Here is a 26,272-nt window from a genome sequence, read left to right on the forward strand (position 1 = left end):
GGCCGCGGGATGGCTAGATGACAAGCTCCTCCCCCCATCGACACATGCTACCCTGCTCATGTGGCCTCCAACCTCGACCAACCACACACGACCGCAGACCGGCAACGAGCAACAGTGTTGGCTCTTATCTGCACCGGCCCGGTTCCGGTTCCCCTGATAAACGTGGTCTTTCCAGGGGGCAGGCAGCGTTGATAACGTTCCGGGACCGGGTAAGGTAAGCCAGACGAGGCGGGAAAGTTGAGCACGGCCGCCAGGTTGCAGGGCGGCGAGCAACGGTTATCCTGCATATCCCGCGTTATCTGTGGGTGACGTTGCAGTGGAGCTCTCTCTGCTGTCTGTCCCTCCCAGCTGGGTGTGTCTGTCTGCGCCTCTAGCCTCTACTTAGTCGGCAGGTGTCCGGGGTGTGGTGGAACAGGCGAACTCCATCGGTTTGGGGTATCTGAGCCGAAAGCGGGGGAGGACCCAGCAAGCAAGCGATAGCGCTGACGGCGAACATTTCCCAAACATTTCCCGGGGGAACTTTATAACAGCGAGGTCCGGCCGAACGAGGCTGCTAAGCGTGGTGTTACCAAAAGCAGTCAGTGGTGTGTTAGTGCGCTGTAATTCGATTTACATATTCAATTGGCAACAGACGGGCGGACTGATTGATAGACAACTGCTTTCTTCGGATACGGATAAGCCATGCCGCCCTCCCCGCTCCCGGTTCCGAACTCCACGACCTCCTTCTGGAGGTCAAGTCCGCACCCGCTCGATAATCACCGGTCTACCCCCGACGTCCCCTCACAGGTCGACATTGCCGTCATTGGCGCCGGCTATGCAGGCGTCTCGACGGTCTACCACATCCTCAACATCGCCAAGGCCAAGGGCGCCCCGCCCCCGAATATTGTGATTCTCGAGGCGAGAGAGGCGTGCTCCGGGGCCACGGGCCGAAATGGTATGTTTTTGATATGTTTGATTTTATTGAGATAGTTCTAATGATGCGGCGGTGCAGGCGGCCACCTGAAGCCGGACCCCTACAATCGGCCTTCAACCCTTGCTCTCACGCATGGTGTTGAGGTCGCTGGCGAGTGCGCCAACTTTGAGGCGGATAACCTCGCAGCCGTGAAGAAGGCTATTGAGACCGAGGGCATTGACTGCGACTTTGTGTACACGCGCGCTGTTGACGCGTTGATGAGCGAGTCGATCTGTGAGCGCATGAGGTCTGGCGTTGAGTTGCTGAGGAAACATGGCGTCAAAGTGATGGACGACGTGTACTTCGCCAAGGGGGCTGAGGCAGAGCAAGTAAGTCAACTCTTTGGCATTAAAGGTTTTAAGTCGCTGACGGAAACCAGCTATCGGGCGTTAAGGGCGCCAAGGGGTGTCTCTCATACACGGCCGGCCACCTCTGGCCGTACAAGCTCATTGTCGGCCTCCTCGAGAAGGAGCTTGCCGCCGGCGTGAACCTGCAGACACATACACCCGTGACTAAAGTCACAGAAAAGCCCGATGCAGACGGCTTTCTCACACTCACCACGCCGCGGGGAACTGTGCGCGCTAAGAACATCGTGTACGCGACAAACGGCTACACGTCATCGATCCTGCCCGAGTTCTCGGAAAAGATTGTCCCCGTGCGGGGGATATGCAGCCACATCCACCCCGGCAAGACGCCCGCGCCGCTGTTGCCTCACTCGTACATTATCCGCTGGTCGGAGAGCGAGTACGAGTACCTCATCCCGAGGCTGGACGGCAGCATCGTCGTGGGAGGTGCCAGGGGCGCGTACTACCACGACTTGGAAAAGTGGTATGGCAATGTTGGTGATGATAAGCTGATTGAGGAGGCGAAGCACTACTTTGACGGATATATGCAGAAGGTCTTCAAGGGCTGGGAAGACACTGGCGCGTACACGAACAAGGTGTGGACTGGAAGTAAGTTGGCATACTCTGAGATTGATGTGAGGTGCTTGCTGACGTTGTTCATTACAAGTTATGGGATACTCCACGGATTCAACACCGCATGTTGGCGTGGTTCCTGGTAGACAAAGCCAGTTCATGTTGGCCGGCTTCACCGGTCACGGCATGCCGCAAATCTTCTTGTCTGCGAAGGGCGTCGCTTCGATGGTGATGGAGGGTGTAGACTTTAAGAGCACAGGTATCCCAAGGCTTTACGAAGCTTCGCAAGCCAGGTTGGACAATCCCAAGAATAATGTCTTGGACAGCTGGAAGGCATCGCAAAAGACTGCACCGAAGCTGTAGATTGGGGAAGGGTGGCAGCAGGGGTTAATAGAGGGCAATTTCTCACGGTTCCTGGAGACGAAAGTCAGTGCAAGTGAGCATCAATATTATTGAATTAATCCTTTGACCATTAACTACCTTGAGGTACGTGAGATGTTGCCGCCTCTCTTAGTGAAAGTTCGAACTCATCGAATACATTATGCCATGACCCTATACACGGGATACTCATCACCGACGTTGACGGGGAGAATGTTGAACGTGGCATAGGAGTCGATACCCTCCGGCTCCAACGTAACAAAAGCGTGGGCAGCGTTCTTCTGTCTCGTGCTGACCCAGAACCCTCCCGCCGGAATGCTGATCTCCTTCTTCAAAATGGCAGTCTCCACGGTAGATCTCGCAACGCCCTCATACTTCGACGCAGCAACACTAGCGCTAGTAACGTTCAATGCCTCGACCTCGCCGCTGAAGTCGAACTCGAGCGTCTGAACGGTGACTCCAGCGACGCGAAGACGCTCAGCCACGTCAGCCCACGCCTTGGAGAACACGTACGCCTCGGGACGAGCGCGGGTGAGGTTCGCGACCACAGGCGTGGTGTTGAGGAACTGGACCGGGATGTCGACCAAAGTTCCCGTCTCCGCCTCAATGAATTGCCATGAAATGTTCGTCGGGCGAGGGGACTCGGTAATGATAATATCCTCAGTGCTCTCGATGAACTTTGTCCGCGCGTTCTCGACAGTTTGGTAAACATCCTCGGCGTGGTCCGCTGCCGTCTGGACAATCGTCTCAACCATCGTCAGGCCCGTGGCCACACGGCGCTGGAAGTGCTGGTCCGCGAGACTGATGCCGCGGGTTTCCGTCAAGAACATGATGGCCTGGCTCAGAGCGACGGAGCTGTCGCCGATCTTGGCGTCGCCCGTAGTCTCCTCCAGCACAATGTCGTCAGTCCCGTCCGAGCCGACGACGTAGGGACCCCATCTCAGCCCCCTCTTCTCCATGGCCGCAGCAATGGCGTTGGTGAAAACGGCCTCTGAGATGTTGCGAATGTCAGCGTGGATGTTGGCGTTCTTCATGGCGGAGAACTGGCCGTCCTGCGCGTCGATCCATTGCTCCTTGGTACCCCACGCCTGAGTTGGGCTGTACTCGTGGCAGTCGACGCCAACATGCGGCGCGAAGCTCATGACCAGCTTCTTGATGTTGCGGGTCTGTTGGCGAGCCAGTTTAGTATGATCGCGGTTGGGGTCGAAATTGGTCGCAAAGTAACGCTGGAAGTACGCGACGCCGTCGGGGTTGTATCGGGGAAGCATCATAATATCGACCTTGTCAAGGATGGACGCCGCCCAGGTTGCGTTGGCGTCGAATCGGCCAAGCAGAGCAAGAAGAGCTTGGTCGCCGCCTGGCTCGTTACCGTGGACACCGCCCTGCATCCAGATGCGCACTTTGCTGGGAACACTGGCATTGGCGTGCGACGCGAGACCATCGGGGATGCGCTTTGTGGTCGACAGGTAGACGTAGGGTATCGTGCGGCCTTCTTCGGACTTGAAGTCGGGGTTGTGGTAGGTCATCCACTCATTGCGGGCAGCCAGAGTCTGGAGGTAGTAGTCTGCGAGTGTCCAGTCAGAATAGCCCAACTGCAACATATGTTGGCTTCACGCACCGAGAGTTGCCTGGTCAGTCGGTCCACTGGTGCCATTGGCGAAAGTGCCGGGTACGCTGTCCGGGCTTGCGAATGCAGGCGAGAGAAGCTCAACGCCCTCGACCTCAGGGAAGTTGTCAGCGACAACCTCAGTATCGGGAACCACCTCGACCTGGTTGCTAGCATACGTGAGCGCAGTGGCCAGGCCTGCGTGGAGCAGACCCAGGGCAGCAGTTTCCTGGTAGCGCATATTGACGATTGTCCCCGGACCTGGCTCCGATCAAGTCCTGGCAATTGGTGGCGGCGACGGTGAAGCGAAAAACACCAATATTGGGACAGCAACATGGGCGTGTGTTCTTTTAATCTTACCCGCGGTCTTTCGGTCTCCCACCGAACCCCAATCGCATCGCCAAGGCCTTATTTACCACGGTCAAGGACCCATAACGTCATGTTGTCGCTGTCGCGGTACGACGGTCACGGCATTTTTGCTCGAGCTATGCGCAAATAGGCATCTGTTCATCTCTAGTGTGGAGGATGCCCCTCAAAGTGTGGGGTTTCAAGTCTTGGGGATGCTGTCAAAAATCCCCGGAGCTTCCATACAAGCGCTGCGATATCGCTTGCCAAGACATGTTATCTTGCCAAGGAATAGTCATTACCAGGCCGTCGGGCGGATACGCGCCAATTTTTGATTTCAATTGTCAGCCATATTTGTGTGTGATAGCAACTGTGGCAGCAAAAGTCGTCGGAGATGTAAATTGTGAATGCACAGGTGGATTACGTAGGTTGGACGAGTCAAAGCAATGTTGAGCAACTTAACAGGGAACGCAAGACAGAAGTATGAAACATGTAAGTAGTAGACACCCGCATAGTTGTGCGTTAAGAGGGTACTAAAATGTCATTAATTTATTTCACATATAGTTCGGAAGACATCGCAATGACAGCCGATGAATCCACGGGTATCAAGACGCTCTGATCGGTTTCTCAAGACCATGTACATGTGGCAAAAAAGCCATTACTATCGCTGAGGTGCCCTACGCTGCATGGCAGTGCCTGAACCCGGACATAAGCACTAGCCTTTCGTGTAAGTAGTCAAGCACACAGAGTAATCACCGACCTTAATCGACATCTGCGCCTCATTTCTCAATGAGTAGACTTTTTCCTTCGTCGGTTGAGAAACAAAGCACGTTTGAAACAACACCTCCTGCCTCCATTACACCACAAATCCGCGGCCAGTGAGATTGGGATAGATAGTAGACGAGAGTAGTTACGATAGACTTTGGCTATTCGGACAGATGTGATCACAGGATAATAGTCATGATTTTGAACACAAAGGCATAACGGTGAGGATAACAAGGAGGACGACGATGATGATGATAATGACGATAACAATGACGGTAATGATAATGACGACGAAAACACAGTCTACTGCCTGTGGTTACATCTTTTTGATTCCCGTATGACTCTTGTTTTTATATAGGTAGGTATGGTACATGTCACGGGCTAGAGCCCGGATTGATATCTCCGGCTTCGCCGGAGCAGTTACCGAGATCCGGCTCCGTTGGACCCACTATTCTGCCGCAGTACGCCGCCTAACCCGGCCTGCTTCACCGCTGTTAGGTGCCTATCCCTGTAAAGTCCTTTCTTCCTTCTTCAGCTTAGAATAGTCAATCGACGGCACCTCTACGTTGAACAAGCCTAGGGGCCAGCCCCTTACAGTACATAAGTATTAGTCCGCACGGTTAATAGCAACACTCTTACAATACCTTCGTGATCGGTTGAAGATCATCAAGCACAAGACTGAACCGACTTTCACAGCGCCGGAGCCAGGGCGCCATGCAGTATCAAGATCCTCCCCCACGGCAGAGGGAATGTCAATTTACGTCAGAGTGTGAGTATGTACATGCAGTCAATCGGACCACCGCAATGGTGTTTCGGGGTGATTGAGAGGATCAAAACAGATCCTGCAGGAACCTTCCTGTCTGGAAATCCTCAGTGAAACTGAGCGGTGTGATGTTCAGAACAAGCTCTTGATTTACTCAACTCTTCAGGTTAGATGATGTTCGCAATCTGAAAGCGATGGAAAGTGTTTCTGGGCACGTCTAAGATGATGTTTCTCAACTTCATAAACTTCATGAGTTGGTTTGTCTTCGACTGGGCTGCTACACCGGCAGACACAATGCCACATGCGTCCAGTCATGCTTTCCAGCCAGCTTTCAACTTCACAGGCCGGGAAACGCCTCCTATCGATGGTCCCAGTTCAATCGAAACCATGCAAATCACATCCAATTCTCCACTCAGGTTGTAGTCGCATTCATAGGGATCAAATCTAAAAATTTCAAACTCGTCTCGTCTTAGAGGTCCAAAGAATTTGAAGGAATCAAATCGATATACGAAGAACCAGGCGTCACGATTGCATATATGACTTCGGCATAATACTCTGGCCCCTTTTCGCCACAGCACAACCAAGGATTCGTTTTTGCAAGCACGACCATAATATTCGGTGCATCTTCGAACACTTGAAACAGACATGTTTTCCCATTTCCCACACATCTTTTCAGACACCTTCAACCACTCTCACTTACAGCTATTTATACATGTTTATTACCCCACCTTTGTCGCAGTCCATCAGACGGACTCAACCCTTTGTCACAGGCCTGCAAGATTTATCTTGAGTCACCTTCCCTGAGCACACCGTGCCTCAATCTCAATTACCCACCCACTAATATCTGTTCATATACTCCATGATGCTCCTAAACCTCTCTGTCATTCTTCTCGTTGCAGGAACCTCCATGGCAGCCGCCGGAAACGTTCCTGCCAACTTCGGTAGACAGGCCTTCTGGTGTTCATGCTACGGGCTTCCAGGTAGCGGCGTTCTCAATGCTATGGCTGGGATGGCATAGGCCGGTGCTCAGTGGAGCGGCACTTCCTGCCCTTTGAGCAACAAAGCTGCTGCCGTTTTTGCCAACTGCTGCAACAGCAAAGGTGCCGATGGATGTGTCTGACCTTCTTAGTGGAGTGGCTTGAACCTCTGGCCCATCCGGGTAAATCGGATATGCTACAACGCGGTTTTGACGACAGCATTACAATCAGATCAAGCCTGTACATCAAATTCACTTATAAAAGAAGATGCCATTTCTTACCCATTGCTTATCGTCAAGGTTGTTGCTATGCTCATTGAGCTCCGTCATGGACGGATTGCCTCAAAACAATTGAGAGCTAGTTCAGTCATTACTCTGCGCTATTGCAGGAATGACCTTGGTGAACTTGCGACCTGGATAGGTAGTAAAGTCAAAAAGCCATGAAGATGTCTCTCAGACCTCTTTGCGGTTGGCAAAAAGGTCTTTTACAACCCTTGTACTCTTAATATAGTCAGAGACATGTACGAAAAAGTATAATAAGTATTCAAATGGTTGAAACAGCATACCACCATCTTTCTTTTACATCTAATCAACATCCGATTTCCTTCAGATTCCAGACAGAAGCGATGGCTTCCAAAGCAAAGTCAACAACCGCCAAGGAGGCAGCTGGTATTTGCTGTAGGGAGTTCGCAGACTTGCTTAACCGCGCACATGGAGACACCGAATTTGGCGAAGACCGTCCCATTACAGCGCGAGGGGGAGTATATGCGAAAGTCACCCTCCAAGACGTAAACGAAGACGTTGTTCGAGCTCTCGGGGAGTGGGTTGTGAAGCCCCGCGGATATCTGACACTCCCCAAAAGATCCACTTCACATTCTGCTACAATTGTCTTCGCAGTCACTGAGCGAATCTGGAAAAAGCTTCGATCGGAAAGCTGCATCACTTTCGTTGAGAACATCCATCACATCAGCCCCGTTACCGTGTCGTGGGTGATGGACGACAAGGGCAAGAGGGAGGAACCAGAAACCCTATCTGGAATATCTCAAATTGATGATAGTTGTCCTCTTGACGCGATCAATATTCACGTGAATTATGGCGAGGGTCTATATTAAGGTATGTCCTGCGGTGTACCGATGTAGTGGCTCGACCCTGACTACAGAAAAAGACACGAAGCTCTAGCCGACATTTTTCGTTCTCGCGTACATACTAAGTGCATAGAAAATCGCACTGATGACCAGTCAATCTGTTCTCAAATTTTCCATGGGCTCGACTTGAGGGGCCATCTGAAGCATAGATGCAGTTCTTGGGGCATGGGACTCTCGGGAATACCTTTTGCAGCTCTCGGGCATCCCAATGCAGTAACTCCGAGCGCAACAAAGGAAAATAGCGAGCAATGCTTAGGGCAGTCAGGTTCGCCCCATTCCACTGGACATTCTGTAGACAGAAAAGCGTTGTAATTTTCTGTACAAACCTTTTTGGAGACCTTGTCATTTTCCAGAAGATTGGGCAGTTCTTTCAGCATAGTACGAGCATCGCTAGCACCACGCACGATTCGAAGAAATTCTAAACACACTCATAAGCGTCGAACATGCATGTGACCACCACGAACTACATACGGTCATTTTCCCATACTAATTTTGCTACTAGCAGTCATTATGCGGTCAAGGTAGTGCGAACAAGCAGCGAAAACGAGTGTAGAGCTGACACGTGACTCGCAGCTCTGTGACGCCGCCGACTTACTGCGCCCCGCCGTAATTCCACGTCACGATCGTTTTCGCGCAAACATGCAACAAAGAGTCCGGTCGCCTTTCTCCCCCAGGGTCCTACAAAATGTTTGACGAATGGAACATGCCAAAATAAGCCACCATGTTACCCAGCGAGCCCGCATCAGAAGGTGCTCAGCCATCGCCCGTCCGCAGAAGCAAAATCGGCTCATTCCGCGTGTCTACTGTCGACGACTTCAGTTCCAGCACTCGCAATGAACGTATCCGGCGAAGATCCGGGCTTCCATCAACAGCCTGCCAGACATGTCGGTCTAGGAAGGTGAAATGCAATGTGTCCGTTGTTCAAGAAGGATCTTCCACACTTGGAGAGAAATCCCAACCCCCCCGGTGTCAGGCATGTCAGCAAGCGAACATTGACTGTCGCTGGGACACAGTCGACAAGAGAAAAAGGCGAAAGGTGCAGAGCACAAATGATGCATCACAAGATGCCGAAACATTACCGATGGAAAGCATCATGATCATCGGGGACGGCCAGCAGCCTGCTTCAGAGGAATCTCATCTGCAAAACACCGCGACAAGCCAACCTTCAAGGGGTGAGGGTCTGAGCGGATGTGCAGGAGAAAAGAGAGCGCAGATACCGGACAGTCTGAACAGCATTCATATCGGCGGGCCTGAGCTGGGCATCAGGGCACATGGGGATTCATCCGAGGCGCACTCAGAAATGCAGCCACCCTCCAGGGAGTTATTCTCCTTCGAAAATATGGACATGTCGTATGACTGGTCGGAAATCCAAGATTTGGTGCTCGATTTCGATGGAATGGAGAACGTGAGCAACATCAACTGGGATAATATCCTGGCCGACCGACAGTCAGATGATCCTGCAGCGACGCCTAGACCACCAGCCAAAGCGATGCGACTGCGGCTGTATCGACGATTCGGGCCCACTGCTGTTCTGCCCGGACTGAGAAAGCTCTCTATTGCCGTCAACACTCGATCTCCAGAAGGGAGTGGTGAGTCCGATGCTAGTAGCCGCCCTGGAACTTCGATGACGTTGTACTCTCGAAGGGTGAAGGCAACGCATCCGTCACCAGGTACGCCAATGTCTGACGACTCGCCCTATGATCTACCTCTGGAAGGAATTCGTCAAATAGCCGAGGTATTCTTCAACCGGCTGGCTTGTTACTTCCCATTCGTCGAACCCAAGATTCTGGATGGTCATGTTCGCTCAGGACAGGCGTCCAGTTTATTGATGAATGCCATCGCAGCTTTGACGATGAGGTTTTGTCCCGTTGAATTGTCGCCGGGCACAGTGGATGTAGGCTCAGACAGTCCGTGGCGAAATGGGACATATTTTCTGAAGCGTGCCAAAGAGCAGCTTGTTACACTTTTAGCCATCCCCACGACAGACATTGTGTCTGGAATCTTGATCCTAGCTTGGGCGGAATTCGGGGACAACAACGAAGCTGGTGAGCAAAGTGTCTCTGGTATCAATGCGAGACAAAGATCAAAGGCTGACCAGAATCTCAGGACTATGGATGCTCTCTGGTATGGCCATCCGAATGGCTCAGGATATGGGGCTACATCGACGTCCTGAGAAAGAAGCAAACCCTTCCAGCGTCGCTTTCTGGGATCGTTCGCCTCTCAGTCCTGACGGCAAAGGTCTTCTTAGCGATGAGATGTCCAAACTGCACCAAGCTAAATCCAAACTGATCCTGTTTTGGACGGTGTTCTTCTTGGATGTGTTTGTATCCCTGCTTACTGGCAGACCACCCACTCTGAAGCGCTCAGAGGTCGAAGTGCCAATCCCAACAACAGACGACATGAAAGCCGCGCAGCTGGACTTTCAGGAGCACGTGTCAATGAAGAACAAGATATTCCCCGAGATAGCCCGGTTTATGCTGCTCTATTCAGAAGCAGTTGAGCTTCTAAACCAGACACGGAGCGAAGAGCAGGCTGACGTCTCCACTTCTTCAAATGAATCATCTCAAAGATCCAAGTTGGAAAAAGTCAGAGATCAGATCATGAACTTGTACCATTCCCTTCCTCCAGATTTGGCTTTTAGCATCGACAACTACAAAGCTGCCAGCCTGTGTAGGCAGGCGGGACAATTCTTGATGCTTCATGTCTACTTTTACACTTTCACAATCCTCCTGTCGAGAAAGCATTCACCAGAACGTACGAGTAACTCACCCCAGCCACAAGCTGTGTTGGTGGCATGCCAAAAGATTGTTCAAATGCTCAACACTGCTGAGCTGATCGACAAAACCGGGTATCTTTCTGTTCCGTTCATCAATCAGGGCTTGTTCGTCGCGGCATCTACAATCCTGGAGGAACAGCAGTCTAACCAGAATCGGCCCCAAGACTTGTTTTCTCTGGTTAGTAGCACAGATGTTGAATATCTCTGCAAAAAGCTGCAGGAGATGTCTCACTACTTCAGGGGCACCGGTGTGACCCTTGCGGCGCTGGAACGCAAGAGACGAGAGGTCGCGGCCAAAACCACAAGAGGCAACCACTCGAGCGAGGATGAAGATTCGGACGAAGAAAAGAATGAGGTTGTTCAGTTGAGCGATGGTGGCATTGTAAACCGATACTCGATACCGGAAGAAGGAAGCTAATTGTCGGTTCACCATGGGATAGTAGAAAGGCAGTCATTTAGGATTCGGAAACGTGGTCAGATATTGACACAAGGCGGGGAATTCTCAAGACGTATAGAAAATTTTCAACAGGAGAGTCTGCTTATTATTGTCAAATAGTAAGAGATATGTAAAGTTTCAAGATCAACGCCCATACTGAGATAAATCTTGTTCTAAGAGATCTATTTGGCCAAGTTGGGAAACACATGCTAGGAAGCGAAGTGCAGCCAACCCTTGTCCCACCTTCCCCATTCGGTAAACCCGTGCCATGTGCAACCTGGTGCAGCTGCACAGTCAATTTCACCTGCTTCTTAAAATACGACGTCAAGATTTCATGCTCCTATTGGTTTTACAAGTATTTTTGCTGTATATCCCAGAAGATCTCTTATCAGGAATCCCGCGTTCTTTAACCACCAGCTCATTCAAGCTTTCATTACGAGACCTCGGCATCGACCATGGGCTCCCAAAATAACGCTGAAGCCCCTGCGGGCACGGCTTCTTTCGCAGCGATTTTGTTCGACATGGACGGGACTATCATCGACACGATTTCTGCCATCGTTGAGCACTGGCACAGGTACGATTCACCGGATTTCTGTGGGTGTGATCGCCTAAGCTGACTGCACTCCAGAATTGGAAACGAAATCGGCGTTCCAGCTGAGACTATTTTGGAAACATCTCACGGACGGCGAAGCATTGATACGTTGAAGCTGGTGGCGCCTCACAAGGCACATTGGGAGTGTAAGACTCTTTGTGTGTAGGTTCTCAATAAAAGCGGCGGCTGACTTGAGATTAGACGTCAAAGAGGTTGAAGCAAAGTTGCCGGAGCTATATGGACATCTGGTAGAAGAGATACCCGGAGCTCGAAAGTTTCTTGAGACTGTGGCGCAGTCTCATAACCCGTGGGCTATCGTGACATCAGCCTCAGAGCCCCTAGCTTCAAGATGGATCTCGCAACTGTCACTCCCCGTGCCAGATCACCTTGTCACAGCAGAGCTGGTAGAGAACGGAAAGCCAGATCCATCATGCTATGAACTCGCATTAAAGCAGCTTGGCTTGGTAGGGAGATCGAATGAGACTGTGGTTATTGAGGATAGTCCAGCGGGCATAATTGCGGCCAAAGCAGCAGGTTGCAAGGTTTTGGCGCTTCTGACGACTCACTCGGAAAAACAGGTATCTGCAGCAAAGCCTGATTGGATTGCGAGAGACCTTTCTTCTGTTGGAACTCATGCCCGTGACAACGGGAAGGTAGTTGTCAATTTCCAAACTGTCCTTTAAGTGAAGGTGAAAGTTCATTCGCAACTTGGTTACAGTTAGAGTCTTTTTGGTACACTGTTGTCTGCAAGAGGGAAATTCGAGTATTATTTTGCTTCCACTTCAAACCAAATCGATCCGTCTTTCTTGGTCACTTCTCAATTCACACAACAATAATATCCTTCTCCGGGATTCTATGCCATTCAGAGCCTCCATCAAATGGGAAACCCTCCACAAGGCCATCTGGATCCAGCAGCCGTTGATCAGATGGCTCTTGCGACAATAAAGGACCGCCGTTCTCAGATGGCCTTTCCAAGAATAGGTACGACACCTTCTCGCTGCGAGACCTGAAGCATGCCACGCGCTCGTATATCTCTCGTTCCAGCATTTTTGGGGTCAGAACCAAGCCTTGAACGGAGCCATACCTCCGCGAAGCTACCGTCATAATTGCCACGGGCAGGAGGAAAATGTCGAGAGACGCTAGCTCCAAGCCAGGAGACACATCCACTTCTGTCCACAAGTCTTCATGGATATCGAATCCTCCCAAAGTATCCTTCAGGCCGTCGCAGGTGACTTGATACTTGCGAAAGTCGGTCGGTCCATATCTTCGTATCAAATTCCATTTGGCCGGTTTGAGACGGCCCCGGAGTTTTAGGGTTGCACCAGGGTGGATGTTACCTGTCGGATAAGTTGGGTCTACTAGGTCAACGCTTACGTTGTTCACGGTAATCAAACTCTTTTGAAAATCCTTCATCTCAGCTGTTGTCTTCAGGTACGCCTGACCATTTGTAGACAGCCACGACCAGGTTGGTGCGACGCAAGGGCTTGGCCGAAGCCCTGCCATGTTGCCTACTGACCACAAGAGTTCAGTGCCCAGATTCCTTTTCCAAAGTCCCACAACATACTCATCCCTCAGCTTCTCCTGTGTGGCTTCGGCGATACCAGCTAGAGCAATAATCTTATCTTCTTCCTTAGTAAGCTCTGAACGTGAGTACGCCTTAGCAATACTGCTCCAAGCATCTCTTGGGGAAGTTTTCGTGCTGCGAAGCTGTTCCATGTTCGTTGCGTATTGAAATGGGGGTCGACAGCGGGGCCAAGATTCGCAGTATTCCCGTTCAAGGCACTGGTAGAACATCTGCGATGTCGTAAAGGCCAGAAGTCTTGGAGACAAAGCCCTCTCTCTTGTATGGTCCAAGCGCGTTTGTATAGTGTAGAATAGTCCACGTCTCCCCCCCTTAATCGCATGTCGACAATGCAGCACTGCTTTGCAGGCGAAGTCGTATCCCACCCGCAAGTCACAATAGGAGGCAGAACGCTATGAGGTTCTCGATCAACAAACAGTCCTATGCTAGAGTCTTGGGCGTGAGCAGCGACGATAGTTATTGCGGCATCAGAATAAACCGACTTCATAGTCTGAGATTCTGTTTGCCAGTCTTCCGCAGAGTCTTGTGTGATGCATAGGGAATCAATCCAGATATAACCGTAACCAAGCCATTGGCTAACTTTTACTGCTTCTCGGAATGTTTTAGGTAGTTGCGAGATTTGGAAGCCAGCACGTAGCTGCTCTTCTGTTGATACCAATAGCTTTATGAGATGGACCTTTCCCCAGCAATGGCTTAAAGCCACGTACTCGGAATCTGCTGGCAGATCCGCGCCGTTCACAAGTTGAATGACCGCGTTCTTGTCTGCGAATGAAAGCAGTCGCGTTGGCCGCCAGTTCTTGGTGTTTGATGACCCAGCATTGCGACATTGTGCGTGGGATTTCTTACAGTCGAAGTGCCACCTTCGAGCTAAACACCTACTGAAGGCAGAGTCATTGGTGCTTTGAAGCAATTCTCCGTTCTGCTCAGCTAGACAGCCCCATGCTTGAGTAGACATCGTGCAGTCTAGACTAGTCAGCGATTACATTTGTCATCTTGGCTTTTCCCTTACCATCGTATGGCATGACCCTAAAGTCAATTGCTGGGTAGATGTATTTGCCAAAACCAGAATGCAGCAACCATTGGGTTCGAGCTTCTCGGCAGTCGAGACCTAGTGAAAAGCCTAGTGATTCATCTGGAGAGATTGGGACATTCTTCATCTTTCGACAAAAGAATGCGCAGACCGGGCACCCATATTTGGCGTTCTGGTGAATCGTGGAGACTCTTTCACTGTGTATATTGTCGCCCGTCACGTTCAAGGGTCGAAGAAAGAATTCTTGGCAGTTCGTGCATAGTCCAGATTTGAAGTCTGGCGGTGGGGTTGTGGTTGATCCAAGTCGATCGAGTTGGCGTCGATGATACAGTTGTTGCAGCTGCTGCCGTCGTTTCCATCCACTTTCTTCTTGATCCACACTTGTATTTTGCTGTTCCTGCTGTTTTCGCTCTTCTATATGATGAGGCTGACGGATAGATTGTTGAGACTGTGGCGCGCATTTGTCTTGCTCCGCTGTTCGATATTCTTGAGATAATCTCTGGTAGACATGTTGTTGTTGTCGTGAGGTGTACCAAATCCAAAGCGGCCCTGCCAGAAGTATCGCTAAAACAAATATGTGTTCAGTTGCGTGGAAAGAGAGTAGAGAGAGCATTATTGCGAAGGACCACCGAACTGACATCCAGGCGGCCTGTTGCCAGGAGATGAAGTGGGTGCTACAGACATTAAATCCCTCCCTCGACACATGCACATGCGTGATATGAAATATGACCTTGCGAATTGCTGCCAAGCAAATCTAGTTCAAACTACATTTTCATGAAGTCTGCCTTGCGTTCCACAGTCCGAAGGCAATAATCAGGCAACTGCCATTGAGCGATCATTGGGTGAGACCCAGTAAGCCTCAGGAAGCTTTTGATCTGGCCAGTAAAGAGCACCCTGTCCGGCAGAAGACCTTCTCCAGAGACTGAGCGGAATTTACTTGTGTCGCAGGAGGCCTCGCAGTCGGGGCAGAAAGGGTATGGGGTGTCGCAGAGGGTGTGACAGACACAAGATGAGCCCCTTTGCTCACAGATGTTCCCACCATTCCCGCAAGTGTAATGATTTTCAACGTACCCAAGCCAATCCAAACAAAGCAAAGACATCGCTTTGCCTAATTAAGTAAGTTAGTCCTCTTTAATTGAATTTCTCGTTCAGAGGGCCGCTAAAAGAAGGCTGGCTGGAGATCTGCTACTGTTTCACTTAGTCAGGCATTTTAGCTGTGCGTAAGGGCATCGTAAGCGAATACGTGAGAGTGGCTTAAATTGGGGAGGCGGAAGGGGGGCTGGGTGGACGGCTCAAGGCCTCCCTACATAGCTAAGGCGACAGACATACTATGAGTAAATATGTAAGTTTCAACACTTCTGGATCCATCGCTTCAAAATGACCCGATAAGTAATTATATGTGATATAATTATGCAGTCATTTACTTCTAAGGAGGCTGATTACCTAGGACTTCACAGACCAGTCTCATCACCAGAAACTATGGGTGCCCTGGATGCACTGGCGCCCGAACGGAGAACCCTCGGTCGACCTGGATTATCTTACAGGCATCCGTAGGTCCTGTGATCTAAGGATATGGCAACGGTAATAAAGGACGGTGGAAGTTTGACCAGATGCACTACAGATTGTAAGACTAAGGGCCGTAGTGAATATATGGCACCCAGAGCGGTAAGACAGCTTCGGTCCTTCTGATATCTCTCATGGACCTTAGATCCTCGCCAGGATGCGACGTGTCTCCTTCCTGGTCGTCATCATGCCCAACGTCTCTGACTTTTTCTGCCTTCTCCCTCTGCTTCAAGTCCGAAATTACGGACGCCACCCAGATGTCTCGAAGCTTTTTCGTAGCGAAATGCAAGCCACCGCTTACGGACGCGTCTGATATCCCTGTCGTGATCAGAAACTCGTACGTCAATCTCGCCATTTCTGAAGACAATTCATCGTCGACCTCCCACAGAGTCCCAACCACATGCCGAAAGCCTGACAGCTGGAATGCACTTGTCAGATGAATGTTTTCGTCCACGAGATCCTGGTTGGAGTTTTCGCTCGTCTTGCATGCCGACAGGTAGGCTAGGAACGGTGGGCTAGATGAAAGATTCTTCTCCATGAGACTTGCAGTGGTCAAAGGTTGCGTCATCCAATCGTCTAGCAGAATGTGGCTCTTGAGCGGGTCAAGCCGATTCGACTCTCCGTGTCCTGCAAAGTGGAAGATGCGGCAAGTTTCCAAAGCTGCCAGAACGTCTTTCTTAACAGAAGCAGGCTGCACGCAATTCAGCGAGGTCGAGTTGAAAACACCACGAACCACGTCAACCTCAGTTGTTGCGTAGCGGAGGTTTGAGTGTGGCAGCCCGGGGGTTTCTCCCATTCCGATCAATACGACATCTGAACCAGATTCATGATAACGCTGTTGACGAGATGCCATAATGGCCTTCACAGACGAACTGTATGAAGACATAACCCTGTCCATGGCGGTCCTGTAGCCTGGAGCTAGGTGATAGCCAGCAGCATGCAACGGAAACCGAACAAGAGGCCCAGTTGGGATCCAGACAATGTGTGGCCATTTGTCGTCGACACAATGCTTCGAGAAGCCCAGATGGTCCAGTACCGGTCCGACCACAGAGTCCCAAAGCCACATGAGTGTTTTGAACGACCGGATGTCATCTGCGCATCGCAAAACGTCATCCTTGGTGAGTTTTGGGAGTTCAAAGGCATGTATCCGAGATTGCTCTATAACCAGAGCATCGCAACGTCGGGAACTTATGTTGATGATGACGATTGGGCCGTCTTCTGCAGCATCTTGCATTTGTCTTCCAGTTGCAGAAAACAGGAATCTGTCGAAACCAGGCTGCGCGCGAATGTCCTCTAATAGCACGGCCATTTTTGTGCTCGCTTTGTGACGTTGGTCTGTTTCTGGAAGCTTGTATAGGCTCAACGGATCGTTGAATGATTCGATATCTTCGAAGGCGTCGCGGTATGTCGGCTTGTCTAAGTCGGCGCGGAGTTCGATGAAAGACCGAGCTAGTTCGGGGTGTTTGGCCTCTAGCAAAGACAAATCTGTCCGCCTATCGTGGAAGAAGCTGGCTAGAACTCCACGGCCGGTTTCCAGAAGTTCGATGGCAGTGACAGGGCTTTGGCCGTCATTGAGTGCGATTGCTGCCGCCTCACATGCGATTCCAACAACACGTGCCAAAAAGAACTGTTTGTCTTCAGGCTGAAGAGATAAAGGCGCTGAAATAGGAATGAGGTCCACGGCAGTTTTGGCGTCTTGAAATGCCTCATTTTTGTCTTGGTCCATGTACCCCTTTGGCAAAAGATGGTAAGCCGCGTAGATACGTGTTGTTATGTCTGCTTGCTCAGAACCCAGCACCGCGCGTAAATACCCTCTTGCCTGGTCTCTGTCAGAAACTTGGCCTGTAGTGGAGAATCTGAGGTCAAGTCGCGCTCCAAGATTGAGTAGCCATTGGCTCACACCCTCGTGTTCTGCAGGGGCAGTATCGATGCATTCGTTCAAGTACTCAATGCACTGATCCAAGTCTGCTAAATGATTTGTGACGAGGAACCGTTCGGCAAGAAGATTTCCAACATTATTCAAATACCCGCATCGATTCTCATGATCAAGAGAGGAAATCGAAAGGGCTTCGTGTCCAAGGTTGATAGCCTCATTGAGATCGTCGACATTCTTGGTCAATCTTGCGCGGTTATTGAGCTGTGTACCAAGATTAAGTAACCTGTCTGGTCGGCATTTATCATTGGATGGCGTCAGGTTGACCATCTTCCTCACAATGCGGATACTGTTTTCAATGTCCGCCAGAGCTTGAGTTCTTGCAAACTTGCCCAGGTACATGCTTCCGAGTACATTCAATCTCCCGGCGTTTCGAGGGTCGTTTTTACCTAAAGATGAAACAAGGTCCTCCATGATGTCGATGGCCTTCTCCAAGTCCACCAAAGCTCCAACAAGATTGAACCTGACTTTCAGCCCTTGAACAAGGTGTTGTATGAAGAAATCTCGTTCTGTCCCAGCTGATGCAATTTCCAAAGCATTCCGACTGTGCAGGATTGATTCGTCAATGTCCGAAACTTGATGGGTATAGTTGAATCTATGCCTCAACCCAAACCCGATGTTTTTGAGGTTTTCGACTCTCTTTGGGTGATGCAACGGGGCCGCTTCGATTGCCATCCTTGCGACTGCAATGGCCTCGTCCAAATCGTCAAGCTTATTCCCTCTTTTGAATTCAAAGAACAGGCCTGATGCAAGCATGTGAAGAACGTCGTGATAACAAGAGTCCGTTTCCAAAACTCCTGACAGAGCCATCCTCGTGACGGCAACTACATCGACTTGTCCTGGTGCTTTCTCGCTCTCGTCTAGCCACTTGTCAAGGGAAGTGATGAGATTTCCACAGTGTTGTTGTCTCCTCGGGGCATTTGATGAAATTGACTCAAGGATCTGCGTGGTGTGGAGGATGCTTTCTCGCAGGTGTGGCAATGAATGTGAAAGTCTGTACCTTTCCCATGCCATATCAGCCACAAACTTCAAGCTTGTTTCAAAGACCTGGCCCCATGCAGGAGTCATTTCTGTGAGCGCCTGCTTCTCAATAAAGATTGCGTTGTCGAGGTCCGTTACATTCGAGGTAGCCCTAGACCTCATGGCGAGTGTCTTCGCGACCATATCTAGCTTCCGGAGTTGCATTGGATGAAACCTGCCGGGGATCGCTGAGACCTTCGAAATGACGCCATCGCTTATTGGTTCCGGGCCCCTGACTTGCAAGTCGGCAAGTTGGTTGGCAAGATCATTTAGTTGTCGAAGAACATGCACCGTTTCGTCCAGCTCAAGCGTTACCACTGAGCTTGAATGTGCGGGCGCATCATGGGCAATCGTCTCGTCCTTGTCGTTGTCGTCGTCCTTGTCCTTGTCGTCGTCCTTGTTGTCGTCGTTCGTCAAGTTAGAGTAAACCTCCACTTCCATTTTCCATACCAAGTTTGTCCAGCCTGGATAGCGAGCAAGCGGGAATATGCCAATTTCTCCTCCTTCCATAAATGCTAAAGACTCGATCCAGGCCTGAACATCGTCCATCTCTTCGTCATCTCCTAGTGGAACCCCAAGGTTCCATTCGTGAGTGTGGCATCGAATATCAAACGATGCTCGCACGTTTCTTTGAAACTCATACATGTCGGGCTCCTCATCGTCGTGTATAATTCCAAGCGCGAACCAGGTGTTGGAGTCCGCGTATGGGTTTGATGACGAAGTAGTGTCAGCCCGCCCTAGACGATCTCAGCGAATGCGCACGGTTGTGTAGTCCGAAGATAGATAACACACGCACCTTGATCGTGTGACCATATCCGCACAATGAGCCGAGTTAGTTGTCCCGGCCCCAAGGTGAACTTCAAATAAGGGGCGCGAGGTGAGTTGCAATCGAATCCTGTTGGCCGTGCTCGGATGATTTCTTGTGGCTGGCACGGCTGTTCGCGGATAACCTGCCCAGGCTGCCCTCTAGGTACGGACATGTCTAACAAACCAGTGAGATAGTCTCATCAAACACAAGTCTCATCAAACGCAACAAGAGCAGTAGGTGCGAGGGTCGCGGACTTCGAGTATGCGAAGACTTCAGTCAGGAAAGATTACTGAAATGAGGGAGAGATTTCAAATGCAGAATCACTCACAGCCTCGCGAATATTGTGTGCCACACACATTACCAACACATGACACAGCTGAGAATGGCGCTATTGCACTCATACAAAATCAGGCGACCAATCCTAACCCTTGCCTCTTTCACGGATGCATGCTGACGAGGTTCTGAATGGGGCACGGCACATGACCCCCATGCCAATTTAATAGCAAGGTTATGGCCTAGCAATCAAGAGACGGAACATGTTCAAAGCTGGCAAAACTACAGTCTGTTGACCATTACGTGGCTATCGACGGATGTGATTTCTGTTGTAGGATTACTATCGCAGAAAACGGCATTGTCTGATTCGTCGGGTCCAAGAGATGTAAATCACGAAGTACCTCTTAGAGACCTGAACGAATCAGGGACCGTCATTTTGGCCAATGGGTGCAGCGCATTGGAGCATACTGGGGTCCTTTGGTGTATACAGTGCAAAGTATACTTGCATGCGATCTAAACACCGACACTCGACCCATACGGGCGAAGGTTAAGTTACAAATTAAATGTCACTCATCTCAAAAGACTGATCTTCGATCTGTAGTTCAGAAAGAACGTTTTATTTCCATGGAGAAGAAAAGAAAATTCGCAAAAAGGGTTGACTCATTGGGAACTGGAAACAGAGTTCATGGAGGAGAATAAGACTCATCTACGACAACTCACAAATAGGCACCCTACAGGCGACACACTGTCTGCACGGTGTACACTCACCCATGACGACATCTTGTGGGAACACACAATCAAGTACCACGTACCTCAGCAAAGATTTCACACACTGAATTTTGAGATGCTGCGGAGCCGACATACATATTCCCCTCAAACCTTTTTCGCGGCGATTCGATTCTCAACTCAGCCTCGTCTTCAGGCAATATATGTTGAGCGGATTAAAGATCCCTGTATCATCTTCTTCTCATATTGTGCTCGAGTTGCCTTCTCTCACCATGGCATCCGGGAACAACCCGAACACAGTCCACTTGACTGAGCAGGAGGCGGAGCGGATCCGGACCACCGTCCAGAACAACCTAGAAAACCGATCCAAGCAGGCCGGTCAACCCCGGGAGCCGAGAGATGCTCATGGCGCCATCAGCCAGGCTACCGGTGCCTCCCTCATGCAGGACATGGGCAACATGACGGGATCTGGTGGACAAGACACGCTCCCTGCCCTTGGTGTCGGACAGACATACCCGCCATGTGCAGTCTCATTGCGAGACTTGGAGCCAATGACTCTTGCCGATCTCAAAATGGAAACTCATCACACAGGCCGCCGGCTCATCGTCAAGCGTGCAGCTCCAGTGGTCACGCACGCCGCCCGATCATGGACTATGGTGCAAGACGAGGAGGCCAAGGAGACGGAGAGGTTGGAAATCTGTCTTCACAAGACGATGCACGGCGAGGAGATCCTTGAGTCGGCAAAGACTTTCGAGATCAAGGAACCATTCTTTACTCTCACCGAGGAGGGTGAGGCTACTATCCGGATTGACCATCCTTCGGATCTCGTCCCCATCGTGGATGAGGCACCAGGAGCGGACAAGAAATCAGCCGAAGACATGGCTAAGAAGTGCAAGGACTTGGGCAATGAGGCTCTCGGAAAGAAGAAGCTTGGCCTGGCTCGTGCAAGATATACCCAGGGCCTGGAGTTTGCCAAGAAGGATGCTGAGAAGACCGCGGACCTGGCCAGAGATATTGCTCGCAACCGCGCGCACGTGAACCTTCTGCTGAAGCGAAACGATGAAGCCATCGCGGACGCCAAAGCTTCTCTTATTGGCAAGGACGACGAGCGTTCCAAGGAGCTCGACAGCAAGGCTTACTTCCGTGCCGGCACTGGAGCGTACAACCTTGGAGAGTATGAACAAGCAAAGGGCTTCTTCGAGAAGCAACTTGAGCTTGCTCCCGAAGATAAGGGCGCAAAGGCGAACCTCAAGAGACTGGCCCTGCGTTTCAAGGAGCAAACGGAGGGAGGCCACGATTTCGCGAAGATCAAGTCGAGTCTCTCCCGCGCTGCTCCGCGAGCTGATGCGGCCACATTCAACGGCAAGACGGTGGTCAAGGACAGCAAGGGACGCGGACGTGGTCTTTTCGCATCCCGCGACATTGGAAATGGCGCAGTCATCATGGTTGAGAAGGCGTCCTCCGTTGTATGGGGCCACGAGAGCGACGCTCTGACAGGAATGACCTACGACGTGCGGGATAAGAAGATCAGGGTATCGCCTATTGGTCTCACCAAGGTCATCGCCCAGAACCTCCTGAACAACCCTTCTCGCATCTCCAGGGTCATGGATCTTTATGGCGACTACACCGGAGACGCCAAGGCAAAGACCCAGACCGAAGAAGGCCCGGTCGTCGACGTCTTCAGGATACACGACATTGTCTGCCGCAACGCCTTCGGCGCGGATGATTCGCATCTCGGGGGCGTCTCAAAGCCGAGCACCGGCCTCTGGGTCCGAGCCGCTTATATCAACCACTCCTGCGTCCCCAACGCCAAGCGAGAGTTCGTCGGCGACCTCATGGTGATCCGGTCCCTCCGCAAGATCAAGAAGGGAGAGGAGATCTTCCACAGCTACGACGAGTCCGGCGACTACGAGGCCAGGCAAGCGGCGTTGATGACTACCTGGGGCTTCGAGTGTGGCTGCGCTCTTTGCGCGGCCGAGAAGACTGATGAGCCTGCTGTGAGGAAGAAGAGGAACGAGTTGGTCGCCGAGGCAAATGACTTCATTAGCAAGACGCACCCGTCTAACAACAAGCGTCTCACGGTTCTGAAAGCTCAACGTCTTGCCACCGCGATTGACGAGACCTATGCCGATGAGAAGTTCAAGGGGCTGTCTCGTCCGGCATCGGCGGGTATCCGGGATTGGCTTGCTAGAGCAGCCCAGTAGATGGCAATAAATTGAAGATGTTAAAGCCGAGTAACGAGATTTGTTCAGTGCGAAGGTTGATGATTGGCATTGAATCGGGAATGAGTGTTGGCAATTCCCAGCGGAGATCTCGGGTGTCCATGGCTTGCGTGTTTGTGATCTTTCCGCATTGTTGACTAAACCATCAAAGACCAAGATGAGAAAGTTTTCTTCAGTCAGTCATGGGACTGGCGGGTACTTGCTCCGCAAGCAGCCAGAAAACCTCAAGTTAGAAGTCAGCCGCGTGGCCTTTTTGCGCGATATCTCGGATATTGTCCGGATTATGGATCACTTGTTCAGCCTTACAGTATGCTAGCTGCAGAAGCCGAGCTTCTCCGAATCTTTCGGTTGAAGCCTAGGCCCTGGAGGGCAGGTGCAACTGGTATCGTGAGCATTGCTGCTATGATCAATGCCGTCAGCAAGCCAAGACTTCCAGTCTCGAATGCTACTCTACCTTTTCCATCATTCATGGATATAAATAAGGGTCCAACATGGCAGGTGGCTAGGGGTCTGGACTCCAGTATATAGACTTGGCAGGCTCCGGTTCATCCGTTCCTCCGAGGCGTCGCTTCGGGCATATACCCATGTTCGGCTGCCATCGTGACCCTGAACGGCCGCGCCGGCCTCAAAAAATATCACCGAGACTCGAATCCACAATTCTTCAGAGCAACAAGACCGTTATGTACCCCGCACGAATCCCCCACATTCACCCGTAACCATTCCATTTTGCCAAGAACTTCGCAATGGACTCGCCCGTACGCCAAGAGGGTTGCCAAGACAAAATTATCCAGTTCTCCCCTTTTTCTCCATGTTTTAAGACTTACACAGCCTTTTAAAGCCAAGAAAACACAACCTTTGGACGAAACAAAGTTGTTTCGATGCGCATTTTTTCCAAGTCAACGTTCCGAGAACAAACCGGAACAGCAATGGACGCTCAGACCACGGATTCTCGCCACTCATCTCGGTGAAAAGCCGTTAAACGAGTGCAACCGAGTCAGTGGCCCTTACCAGATTAACGGGTTGTCGCGATGACAGGCGACGGAGGGCCAGCCCTCTTCGAGCCTTTTCAGCGTCCCTGACGAGGGTGTTCCCAGGGCGCTGCCGCGAGTTTAATTGCTTGGCATAAGCGAGCCCACTCCGGAACCCATGCCGTTCGCTCTTGCGTGCGTGATTCTTCATATTAGACTTTCTTGGGTGGTCCTTGAGCCACCTTCCGGATTGACAACCTTCAGATGTCCCGACCTATCACGTAGGGCTGTGCAGTTTACCCAGTCAGGCATCAGGGCACACCCGCGCGGCTGGATTTGCGGAAGATGGGACCTTGCTGGAGGGAACTTTGGAAATAAACCAGACTTAAAAGCTCCTGAACGGCCGGTCTTTGCTCCGAATCATGTAGCTAGTCATACCTTTATCTGTCCCTCGTTCATCCGCGTCCTGAGCTCAAACCTAGTTTCGACTCAGTATTGAGAAGTGTTTGCTATTCGAAAGTCTGTCATTAATCACATACCTGTCAACTTCAAAATGGTCAACGCCACCGAAATCATTGCCGTGCTGGCAGGAACTTACACCCTCCTCAACACCTCTGCGTAAGTCAGCTCAGCTAGCTACCGGCTCCCGCCTAGATACCGATAGTTTGGCTCACACTAGACTCGTACAGGACTAGCAATGGCGTTCCCGTCGAGGACCGTGTCTACGGTTCCAACCCTGTCGGCATCCTCACATACAGCAAATCCGGCTACGTAACAGCCACCATTACATCGACCGACCCCGAAGACCGCCCGGCGAACCTCACTTTCCCCTACGAAGACAGCCAAACCGACGCGGATTGGGCCCAGGTCGGCAGACACTCGATCGGATACGCAGGCGTTATGCGTATCAGCGACGCCTTCCCCGCCACTCTCACAACCGGCCAAGTCATCCACGGCCCGTTGACCGTCGCCAACATCCCTTCCATGGTCGGCACCGAGGCGAGACGCAACTACACATTGTTTGAAGATGGCAAGGTTCTTCTCATTGCGTCGCAAAGAGATGGTGGCAACCGTGGAGAGCTGTGGTGGAGAAGACTGGACTAAATACCCCTTTCGTGTATGTGTATTGTAGAGTTCGTTTCCTGTACAAATTCAAGCATCAGCGTATTTGATCACTCACGTTCTGTTGGGGACCTTTGATATCACCTGGAGCAGTAGTGTCTTGACTTTAGCGATGTGCAGCATGCACAATTGGCACGTCTGTTAACATCCACCGCCCGAAAGAAAGATGAAGACTTTCGAAGAGCGCTGTCAATCTGAGAGATTAGCCATTGTATGAGCGAGAAGACATCTTCGCATGGATCCTAGATTAGTCTCCTGGCTGATCCAATGCTGATCTAACACTCACTGGGACTCATGCCATATTTGGATGATGATGAATGAATATGTCATTGAGATGGTAAGTATGTACATGAACCCAAGACCCCAGCCACAATGTCCCAAACCCCTGCCAATGATCAATCCTATCCCCTCAGTAAATAACGGGCCAATCCGAATCATAACGAATGAGGTTAATTCCCAAGAGCGCGGCGTTTGCACTGTTGTAGTAGTGGTAAACGAACACATCAGCATCCGTGTCAGTGAAGACAGCAGGATGGCCAGGGCCATAGATCGAGCCGTGGGTAGCCATGACTTCGGTTCCGCCGCCGTTCATCATTTGCACACCACTCTTGTCGACATAAGGACCCGTCACGCTGGTGGACCGACCGACCATGGTGCGGTAAGTGCTGGCGGCACCGTTGCAGCATCTATCGAAAGACACCCAGAGGTAGTAGTAGTTTCCGTGACGAGTGATGAAGGGGGCCTCGATAGCGCCGTCTGCCACCGTGCGGCGGGCAAGAGAGACGAGGTTCGTGCCAGAACGCTTTCCGGTGCTCGGGTTGATGGAGATCATCTTGATGCCCGTCCAGAAGGAGCCGAAGGACAACCACCAGTTTCCTGACGGGTCCACGTAGAGGTTGGGGTCGATGGCGTTGTAGTCGACGGAGCTTGATGATTCAATCACTAGGCCTTGGTTAGTCCACGATCCTGACGCGCCCGTGCTGCTCGTCGCCAGGAAGATAGCAGACTTCTGAGATCCGAACGTCGAGGCAGAGTAGTACATGTAGTACTGTCCGTTACGGTAGGAGATGTCTGGAGCCCAGAGATTGGTGTCGCCGCCCGTATAAGCCGTCGTCCACGATGCGCCATTCGGGAACGCAGCGCCGGTATCGCGCCAGACAGTGCGATCGGTGGAAGTCTTGAGCGCGATGTTTGTTCCGGTGTGGGCCATGAGATATGTGCCGCTGCTAGTCTTGACAACACTTGGGTCGTGGACGTTGATGCTGCCAGAGACCGCACCCGGGTTGGGGTATGCTGCATTAGCACCCGGGGCTATGGAAACGACAGCAAGGATGCTGCCGATCAACTGCTTCCACATGGGCAACATCTTGAATA

The 26,272-nt window shown here is 51.2% G+C and overlaps 9 protein-coding genes across 9 annotated transcripts; 5 read left to right on the top strand and 4 right to left on the bottom strand.

The window, feature by feature from the left end:
* Positions 1 to 681: 681 nt before the first annotated feature.
* Positions 682 to 2,232, top strand: puuB-3 (Gamma-glutamylputrescine oxidoreductase; the record flags this gene model as incomplete). The annotated part of the gene is made up of 4 exons (XM_032024542.1): positions 682 to 934; positions 992 to 1,281; positions 1,332 to 1,905; positions 1,964 to 2,232. 4 exons carry the CDS (start codon positions 682 to 684, stop codon positions 2,230 to 2,232), a joined length of 1,386 nt encoding a protein of 461 aa, XP_031878821.1.
* Positions 2,233 to 2,408: 176 nt separating this feature from the next.
* On the bottom strand, positions 2,409 to 4,094 carry MCPB-0 (Carboxypeptidase 2; the record flags this gene model as incomplete). Its single annotated transcript, XM_032024541.1, has 2 exons — positions 2,409 to 3,811; positions 3,866 to 4,094. 2 exons carry the CDS (start codon positions 4,092 to 4,094, stop codon positions 2,409 to 2,411), a joined length of 1,632 nt encoding a protein of 543 aa, XP_031878822.1.
* A 4,846-nt stretch (positions 4,095 to 8,940) lies between these two features.
* CGGC5_v004409 (putative transcriptional regulatory protein) lies at positions 8,941 to 11,041 on the top strand (the record flags this gene model as incomplete). The annotated part of the gene is made up of 2 exons (XM_032024539.1): positions 8,941 to 9,892; positions 9,954 to 11,041. The coding sequence occupies 2 exons, from the start codon at positions 8,941 to 8,943 to the stop codon at positions 11,039 to 11,041; spliced, it is 2,040 nt and encodes a 679-aa protein (XP_031878820.1).
* Positions 11,042 to 11,514: 473 nt separating this feature from the next.
* GPP2-1 (Glycerol-1-phosphate phosphohydrolase 2) lies at positions 11,515 to 12,334 on the top strand (the record flags this gene model as incomplete). The annotated part of the gene is made up of 3 exons (XM_032024538.1): positions 11,515 to 11,633; positions 11,688 to 11,797; positions 11,853 to 12,334. 3 exons carry the CDS (start codon positions 11,515 to 11,517, stop codon positions 12,332 to 12,334), a joined length of 711 nt encoding a protein of 236 aa, XP_031878808.1.
* A 139-nt stretch (positions 12,335 to 12,473) lies between these two features.
* CGGC5_v004411 (uncharacterized protein) lies at positions 12,474 to 13,367 on the bottom strand (the record flags this gene model as incomplete). The annotated part of the gene is made up of 1 exon (XM_032024537.1): positions 12,474 to 13,367. The coding sequence occupies one exon, from the start codon at positions 13,365 to 13,367 to the stop codon at positions 12,474 to 12,476; it is 894 nt and encodes a 297-aa protein (XP_031878809.1).
* Positions 13,368 to 15,893: 2,526 nt separating this feature from the next.
* Positions 15,894 to 19,424, bottom strand: CGGC5_v004412 (uncharacterized protein; the record flags this gene model as incomplete). The annotated part of the gene is made up of 1 exon (XM_032024536.2): positions 15,894 to 19,424. The coding sequence occupies one exon, from the start codon at positions 19,422 to 19,424 to the stop codon at positions 15,894 to 15,896; it is 3,531 nt and encodes a 1,176-aa protein (XP_031878823.2).
* A 1,434-nt stretch (positions 19,425 to 20,858) lies between these two features.
* Positions 20,859 to 22,790, top strand: smyd2-a (N-lysine methyltransferase SMYD2-A; the record flags this gene model as incomplete). Its single annotated transcript, XM_032024535.1, has 1 exon — positions 20,859 to 22,790. The coding sequence occupies one exon, from the start codon at positions 20,859 to 20,861 to the stop codon at positions 22,788 to 22,790; it is 1,932 nt and encodes a 643-aa protein (XP_031878807.1).
* A 1,539-nt stretch (positions 22,791 to 24,329) lies between these two features.
* Positions 24,330 to 24,880, top strand: CGGC5_v004414 (uncharacterized protein; the record flags this gene model as incomplete). The annotated part of the gene is made up of 2 exons (XM_032024533.1): positions 24,330 to 24,394; positions 24,466 to 24,880. The coding sequence occupies 2 exons, from the start codon at positions 24,330 to 24,332 to the stop codon at positions 24,878 to 24,880; spliced, it is 480 nt and encodes a 159-aa protein (XP_031878780.1).
* Positions 24,881 to 25,307: 427 nt separating this feature from the next.
* Positions 25,308 to 26,264, bottom strand: abn-ts (Intracellular endo-alpha-(1->5)-L-arabinanase; the record flags this gene model as incomplete). The annotated part of the gene is made up of 1 exon (XM_032024532.1): positions 25,308 to 26,264. One exon carries the CDS (start codon positions 26,262 to 26,264, stop codon positions 25,308 to 25,310), a length of 957 nt encoding a protein of 318 aa, XP_031878877.1.
* Between the last annotated feature and the right edge of the window lie 8 nt (positions 26,265 to 26,272).

Source organism: Colletotrichum fructicola, assembly GCF_000319635.2.
Source record: "Colletotrichum fructicola Nara gc5 chromosome Unknown KSG_Nara_v1_contig02, whole genome shotgun sequence".
Classification (NCBI taxonomy): domain Eukaryota; kingdom Fungi; phylum Ascomycota; class Sordariomycetes; order Glomerellales; family Glomerellaceae; genus Colletotrichum; species Colletotrichum fructicola.